We start from the raw sequence: 8906 nt of genomic DNA on the forward strand, positions 1-8906 counted from the left end.
TTTTAATTTATTGAGGCTTGTTTTGTGTTCTACCATATGGTCTATTCTAGAGAATGATCCATGTGTACTGGAGAAGAATGTGCATTGTGTTTTTCTTGAGTGGAGTGCTCTGTATATGTCTGTGAGGTCAGGTTGGTTGATTATGTTGTTGAGTTCTTCTGTATCTTTGTTGAGTTTTTTTCTAGTTGTTCTGTCCTTTCTTGAAAGTGGTATGTTAAAGTCTCCTACTACTATTGTAGAGTTGTCTATTTTTCCTTTCAATTCAGTTAATACTTGTTTTATGTATTTTGGAGCACTTTCTTTGGGTGCATAGATATTAATTATGGTAATGTCTTCTTGGTCAATTGATCCTTTTAGCACCATATAATGTTCTTCATTGTACCTTATGTTGCTTTTCTCCTTGAAGTCTATTTTATTGGAAATCAATATTTCCATTCCTGCTTTTTTTTTTTTTTTTTTAATTGCTATTAGCTTGGTTGTTTTTTTTTTTTTTTTCCCCCACCCCTTAACTTTTAATTTATTTTTATCTTTGTGTCTAAGGTGGGTCTCTTGTAGGCAGCATATTGATAGGTCTTCTTTTCTTATCTGATCTGCCACTCTCTTTCTCTTGACTGATGCATTTAGTCCATTAATACTGAGTGTAATTAGTGATAGGTAAGAATTTATTTCTGTCATTCTATTGTGTTTTTTGTTGTGTTGGTGATTTCCTTCTTCCAAATATTTTTCTGTGCTGAGCTTATTTTGTTATCAGGTGTTTCTTCTCTTTTCTTCATTATTATTGGTTTTGTGCTTACTAAGCCCATGTGTTTTTCTTCTTTCTGAGTTTGCTTAGGGGGACTGTTTCTTTTCTTTGTGGTTACCCTGAAGTAAATTCTTATCTCCATAAGTTTGGAACAGTCAGTTCTATAAAGACATTATCCTATCTTTCTATTTGGAAGTTTTGTAATTAAAACTTTTATTCCCTCTATTTGCTTTGTTACTGGTATCATCTGCAGACTGACTCCCTTTTTCACTATGTACATTATTTTATGAGCTTATTTTGAGCATCTGTTTCTGGTTTGGTTTCTAAGTGGTGATGTCAAGTGTCCTGATTTTAATTTATTGTTTTTTGCTGTGTGTTCGCTATTAGAAGGGCTCTCTTTAGCATTTCTTGTGGGGTTGGTCTGGTTTTCAGACCAACCTTATAAGAATAAATTTATTGAATACATTTATTGAATAAATAAATTTTGAATAAATTTCAAATTATGAAATTTATGAGACTTAATATCTCTTCAAGACATTCTCAGAGAATGTCTTGATTTCATCCTTATATTTGAGGGAAAATTTGGCTGGATATATAATTCTTGACTGGACATTCTTTTCCTTCAATGTTTTATGTATGCCATCCCATTGCCTTTTTGTGAGCTCTGGTGGTGTAGTGCCTAAGGCATTTGACTGCCAACCAGAAGGCTGGTAGTTCAAACCCACCAGCCACTCTTTGGAAGGAAGATTGGGCAATCTACTTCTGTAGTGACACTTCCTCAGAAACCCAAGGAGGGGTCGCTATGAGTCGCATCTGACTCAACAGCAGTGAGGGTTTTTTGTTTGTTTATTTCATTTTCTAATTGCCTTCTTGCCTGTATGGTTTCTACTGAGAAATCAGAACTTAGTCTTATTGGTTGTCCATTGTAGGTGGCATTTCATTTTTTCCAAGCTGCTCCCAAGATTCTTTCTTTGTCTTTGGTTTTGGAGAATTTGATTATGATATGTCTTGGTGACTTTCTTTTGGGATCTATCCCGTATAGGGTTCATTGAGCTTCTTAGACAGATATCTTTTCTTCTTTCATGATATGGGGGATTTTTTCTGTTAGTGAGTCTTCCACAATTTTCTCAGTGTTTTTTTTTTTGTTTTGTTTTGTTTTCTTTTCTTTTCCTTTTTTGACTCCTCTTGTTCTGGTATTCCAATCAGATGTATGTTGTTTCTTTTCATGTCATCTCATATAATTCTTAGGTTCTCTTCACTCTCTTAAATCTTTGTTCTGATTTTTCTCCATACAGGCTGGCGTCAAGGGATTTGTCTTCTAGTTGGAAAATGCATTCTTCAGCCAGCTCTAGTCTACTCTTTTGTCCTTCACTGTATTGTCTAACTCTGTAATTTTAAAGTTTGTCTTCTGGATTTCTAATTGCTCTTTTTGTATGAATTCTAATTGTGTATTTGTTTTTTTATTTTGTTCTTGAATGATTTTCCTGAATTCTTCCAGGGTACTATTTGTCTTCTCATTGATTCTGTTTGTGGTTTATTTGAGCTCTTGGAGAGTCTTATGCATCTATCTCTTTAATTCCTTCTCAGATAGTTTTATTGCTTGTTCTTCTTCCATGATAGATCGTTTTTTAGCCTGGGCTTTTATTTCTATTGTCTTGTCCTGTTTTTTGTTTGATTTGAGGTTGTCTCTTGTTTCCTAGACATTTTGAAGTTGTTGTCTTTAATTGCTGGTTGTGTATTGATTTCTTTCACCCTTATATTATTTTTTACTACATCTGAAAGTGGGGAACTTTGGTAGCATAGCACCTAAGGCACTTAACTGCTAACCAGAAAGCTGGCAGTTCAAACCCACCAGCAACTCCTTGGAAGGAAGGTTGGGCAATCTACTGCTGTAGTGATACTGCCTCAGAAACCCAAGGAGGGGTCACTGTTGAGTCAGATCTGACTAGACAGCACATAACAACAACAACATATCTGAAAGTCTGGAGCAGATGTACTTTTTTGGCTATTAACTCAGTTTACTGGTTTGATCTCTAGCTCTCTATGTTGGGGAATCACTGATGGGAATGTGGGTGCAGGTCTCTGTTCATCATGAAAGGGATTTGGAGTTGGGATGAGCAGATGTTGTCCACCATCTGTCATTGTTTCTGTGGCATAGGAGTTATTGGTGTTACTATTGGATGAGGTGTTTGGTGTAATAACCCCTGTTGCCTGGTGTCTGTTTAATGTGTTCCTTCTATTGGATGAGGCTGGGGAGAAGAGGAAAAAAAAAAAATAAGAAAAAAGAGAAGGAAAAAAAAAAAAAAAGGCCCCCGTTGCAAGTTCCCATTTTCTGCATTTGGGTGAGATAGTTCAGACAGCTCCGCTGGGACAATCAGTGTAGTTTGTGTCTTCCTGAGCCATCTACTATTGATGACATCCTACTGTCAATCAAAGACCCACAGTTCAAAATTTACAGAGGGCCTAATGGATAGAGGGCCACTACTTTTCACTTTGAGAAGCCACAAAAACCCAATACCCTAGTCCACTCTTTGCTAAAAGGGGGTCGTGGAAGTGTTGAACCCCAGCCCACTGCTGTGAACTTGCTCCAGGGCTCCCCCTACTCAGAGGGAATTTCTCCTTTCCCCTACTCCTTTCTGGACTCAATGGCAGCACAAGCCAAGGGGGGTCTTGATCTGTTTCCCAGTAAGATCATCTACTCACTCAGCCCCAAGGACACCACCAAAAACTCCCATTGTGGGTATTCTGAGTCCCCAATGCCTCTGTGGGTTCTGCGATTTTTTTTGTCTACTTCCCTCTGCTGACCTCTTTTGTATTTCTAATGAGTCCTCTCCTTCTCCATCTCTCTGTTTCCACCAGTTAGACAGGTTATTTTATTTTCCCCAATTGTTTAATCTGCTCTTTTTCTCTGCCTTCACTAAATCTGATACTTTAGCTTCTGCTTAGTTGCTCATAACTCCACTATCATTATTTCTATCTGTTTTACATAGTTATTCAGGAATTATGTTGCTTGAGGGAACAAATGTGTGGGTTAGACATGCGATGCCATCTTCCAGAACTCTCCATTGGTTGGGTTTGAATCATCAACCTTTAGATTAGCAGCTCAACTAAAATGGTAAAATTTCAGTATTTATTACTTACTTCATCTTCTAGGTAATTTTTTGTGGATACATAAGCTTGTATAATTTATAGAATAATAATAATAATAATAATATAAACCATAAAGTGTTTTTGATTATGGGAAAAATCACTTTAGCATAATGTTTATCTCCAAATACTGTATGTGAGTTCTGTACACTGATTCTGGGCAGATAGACTTACGCTTTGGTTCAGGCTTCTGATTTTCAAGTCTAAGATCTTGTTTTTGAGTTCTGGTTCCTTTACTGGTTCACTGTATGATATAGATAAGATAATTACATTTTCCCACCCAGGAAATTGTAATAGCATTTCCTCCACACATTCTAAAGGGATGTGAGAGAAGGTAAATGTGAAAGTGTTTTGTAAAATAATAGAAAAATGTAAGACATTTTTAATCATTAAAAATTTGGAATTAAGAATGTGTTTAGTTGCTGTTGAGTCAATTCTGACACATGGTAACCCCGTGTGTGAAGAGTAGAACTGTGCCATAGCATTTTCAGGTCTATGGTCTTTCAGAAGCATGTCTACCAAGATTCCTTTAAGGGGGTTTGAACTGCCAAACTTTTGGTTAATAGTAGTAATTGAGTATTTAACCATGTGTGTTATCCAGGGACTCTTAAATTTACACTAAAGGTAGGCAGTTCAAACCCACCATCCTGGAAGAAAAGACCTGGTGATCTGTATCTGTAATGTTTATAGCTTGGAAACTCTATGGGGGCAGTTCTAATCTGTCTCGTAGGGTCACTGTGAGTCAGAAATATCTCCACAGCACACAACAGCAGCATATCTAATTCTAAGATCCCTGGGTAGCATAAACAGTTTGTGCTTATTTATGAACTGAAAGGTTGGCAGTTTGAACACACTCAGTTGCACCATGGAAGAAAGCCTGATGATGTGCTTCTAACAGGTCACAGCCTTGAAAGTCCTAGGGAGCTGTTCTACCCTTTGGAGTCAGAATTCACTCAAAGGCAACTGACAACTCCCTGCTACTTTGCAGAATGTTTTACAGAAAGAGAACAGAATTATTATTTTGTTTTGTTTTTCACTTCTTCTATTTTTGTAAAACTTTCCCCAGAATGGTAAATAGTTTAATGTCTGAGATCTGACTGAGACTGTGAGCATCATGTGGCTCAAATATATTCAACAACGTTTATACATGCATTTAATCATGATATAATTAATGAACTCCTTTTATGTGCCAGATACTATAGCAGATGTTAGAAATACAGTGATGAATGAGACACACAAAACACCTGTCCCCACAGAATTTATCAGTTGGAAAAACTGATGTTAATAATTAAACAATAAATATATAACACAATGTCAAGTAGTGTTTATTGCTATGAAGAAAAATCAACCAGTATAAAGAATAGAAAGTGTGGGGTTCTTCTAGGTAGGGTAGCCAAGGAAGACGACATTTAGACATAGGTTTAAATGAGGTGAAGGGCAGGCCATGTCAATAGTGGGCAAGGAGATGGTCTTATCAGAAAACAACAAACAAAACTCATAGAGGTAAGAATGGATTTGTGTTGTCTAAGGAATATAAACTTCTGATTGAATGATCCCTATCTATTTCTTTCACCTACTTTCAGATGAGCATTCAAGAATATGAACTAATCCATCAAGACAAAGAGGATGAAAATTGCCTTCGTAAATACCGTAGACAGTGCATGCAGGATATGCACCAGAAGCTGAGTTTTGGGCCTAGATATGGCTTTGTATATGAGCTGAACACTGGGGAGCAATTCCTGAAAACCATTGAAAAAGAGCAAAAGACCACCACAATTGTTGTTCACATTTATGAAGATGGCATCAAAGGCTGCGATGCTCTCAACAGTAGTTTAACATGCCTTGCAGTCGAATACCCTATGGTCAAGTTTTGTAAAATAAAAGCCTCTAATACAGGTGCTGGTGACCGCTTTTCCTCAGATGTACTCCCCACACTGCTGGTCTACAAAGGTGGGGAACTCATAAGCAATTTCATTAGTGTTGCTGAACAGTTTGCTGAGGAATTTTTTGCTGGAGATGTGGAGTCTTTCCTGAATGAATATGGTTTACTACCTGAAAGAGAGATACATGACCTAGAGCAGGCCAACATGGAAGATGAAGATATTGAATAGAGATTTACTACGTCAATATCTCATACTTCTCTTCTGCGCATTGAATGTTGATTTTGGTAGTATCCATATTCCTTTAGGGAAGATCAAGTAGCCATGGCTATTATAATTTGGAAAAAAAATTGACACAAAAATTATATTGTTAGCATTCTTCCTTACGTTTAATTGAAAAAATATTTTACTACAGAAACATTGTAGTCTTTAGCAGTATTGTTAGCAGACAAAGTAGATATGGATAATATTGTGTCATTTTTCAAAAACTTCTTTCATATTATATAAGTAGTGTTGGCTTTTTTACATCTTGATTTTATTTCAGTGTTATTATGTGGGCTTTTTGAATTATACTATTAATTATAATTTTGCTTGTGTATTATGAATAAAGTCTCATGTGAAAATAAATTTCCTATTTGAAGTCTATCATTTCTCAAATATTACATAATCAATTTCCTAAATATATCATAAAGCCAAAATTACAAAAATGTTATCATTCAGTAAGAGAAACTTAGAAACACAAGGTACTACTACTTCCATTATAACACTAGTTGAATCAGTGTGTATACAAAACACATTATATTAAAAAAACAAAAAGTATTTTTTAAAAACTACAGTTTCAGAAGCTAATCTTACCTAGGGAAAAAAGGTAGAGTGAAAGCAAGGTTTTTGTATTCTATAGACAAAAAGATATTATTAAGAAATAATATTAAAAATAACTCATTTATTGGTTGCCTATTATGGTCTAGTAGGAGTTCTGGTGGTACAGTGGTTAAAGCATTCAGTTGCTGACCAAAAGTTCAGCAGTTTGAACCTACCCATCAGAAGTGGAAGTTCTTCTATTTCCACTTAAAAACATTTGGAAATCTTTTCTATACATGGAAATGCAAAATTGAATATAATTTCCAAAACATAATTAGAAAATGTTTTACATGCACAAATGCACTGAAGACCAAAGTAAGGAAAATTTCTAGGAGTCTGAGTCAGTGCAAAGACATCACAGTGAGTGACCATGAAACAATATTTTCTGTAGTTGAAGATCAGTGCTAGAGTAAGTAATCAGAAATGGATTTCCTGTGTGAAGTGTACTTAAAACTGGCTTGCACATTTCCTCCTGATGGTCCATTGTTGAAACCAGGTATTTGTCACAAATTCTAGCCTCCACTCTCCTAAACAAGGCTTCAAATCAGTTTTTTAGTTCAGTCACGTTTGACAAAGCAAAACCAGGAAGGACTGGAATTTGCAAAATGTGGGTGCCTGGAGTGAAAATGAGTTGAAGCTCTGGAATGGGAGACTTTGGCATGGTAAGCCTTTTCAGGAGTCTGATGTGGGAAATTGAATTACTGCCAGGACTGCAGAGATTGACACACATTCAAAACAATGTAGTTGGCTGTCATTCTTGAGCAGGTCATTGTTGTTTCCAGCTCTGCAAGGTAAGACATTTGATTGCTATGAAATACACACACTGCCTTTGTTTTCTAAGAGTGAGATAAAATTTCTTGAAAGTTTCTATAATTTTCCTTATCCCAGTTATTGGTCCAGGCACCCATATCTTACAAATTCTGGTCCATCCCTGTTTCTCTTCATTGACCATGGCAAAATCAGGAATGACCATTGCAGAGGCCTGCTCCTCAATGACTATTTCATAGCTTCTCTTCTTGCCTTTTACATCCTCTGCTTTACTCCAAACATTCAATCTTGCTCATATGTCATTGAAAAAATAGAAATTATCAGATGACACCTACCTTATTTTTCCATCAACAGATCTAAAATGTGCACCTGCATATACACACTGATTCAGCTAATGTTATAATGGAAGTAGTGTCAGACAACTATCTAAGGTAAACTAAACAAATTGCTCTAAATCCTATCCTCATCCGTAAATTAATTTTCTTCCTCCAATTATTCCCTTTCTCTCTGCAACACATTTCTCCCTTTCTCTATGTGGTGTTATTCATGTTAGCTTATAAATTAGTTTTAAAATAATTTTAAATTGCTAGCTATCCCTCACTGATTTCCTTTATAATCATGTCTCATCAAAGAATGATGTAAAGTACTTCATTTCCAATTTTTTTTTCTATCCCATTCCAATCAAGCACTTGTCACAATCATTATAATTACAATTGTAGTAGTCTTGTCAAATTTAATCATCATTCTCATTTTTTATTTTATTGTATGTCCCATAAATATGGGTGACCATATCTCCTCTTATTGAATTGCTTCTTTGACAACATACTCTTCTGTTTTGCCTTCTATCCTACCATTTCTTACAGTGTCCTCCTTCACTTTTTAAAATACACTCTAGGTAATGTCCACCAGCCCATAGCCTTAAATATCATTTATATGAAGACCATTCTCAAATTCACACCTGGAGCTTTACCTCTCCCCTAGAATATGCTGGTAATAGGAATGGAAAAGTTGTAAACAAAGAAGAAGGATCTGTAGTTGGAAAATGTGACATTGGTGATGGAAATGCCCCAGAGATCACCATCATAGAATTTTGCAAGACCAGTAATTTATTCCTTGGAAATACTTTTGTGGTGGTTATGTTAGTGTGTCAACTTGATTGGGCCTGGTTGAGTGGCTGGGCAGCTGGTGGTAGTTATTCCCCATGAGGAGACTGGCAGTCAACTCCATGGTGGGATCTACCACAAGCAGCTGAGTAGCTGCCTTTGGGATGTGGTCTGCTTCCCATACATACGAAGCAACTTTGGGACTGGTCTCAAGCATATGGCACGCTTGGACCCTGCATGTAGCTGTGTCGTTATTCAGCAGCCTGCCATGCTCTGCCAACCTGGGGACTTACAATGAACTTGAATTAATGGCTTGTCATGTGCCACTCTTCGGAAGGAAGGTTGGGCAATCCTACTTCCGTAGTGATACTGCCTCGGAAACCCAAGGAGGGGTCGCTATGAGTC

At 36.6% G+C, this 8906-nt stretch overlaps 1 protein-coding gene across 1 annotated transcript in view; it reads left to right on the plus strand.

The window, feature by feature from the left end:
• Positions 1–6000, plus strand: part of PDC (phosducin) — a 16414-nt gene extending 10414 nt beyond the window's left edge. The window contains exon 3 of the mRNA XM_007953135.1: positions 5473–6000. Coding sequence (XP_007951326.1) covers positions 5473–6000 — 528 coding nt within the window. The remainder of the gene's footprint in view (positions 1–5472) is intronic.
• Positions 6001–8906: the final 2906 nt, after the last annotated feature.

This window comes from Orycteropus afer, unplaced genomic scaffold (assembly GCF_000298275.1).
Source record: "Orycteropus afer afer isolate SDZICR_OR568_19922 unplaced genomic scaffold, OryAfe1.0 scaffold00373, whole genome shotgun sequence".
Taxonomy (NCBI): Eukaryota; Metazoa; Chordata; class Mammalia; order Tubulidentata; family Orycteropodidae; genus Orycteropus; species Orycteropus afer.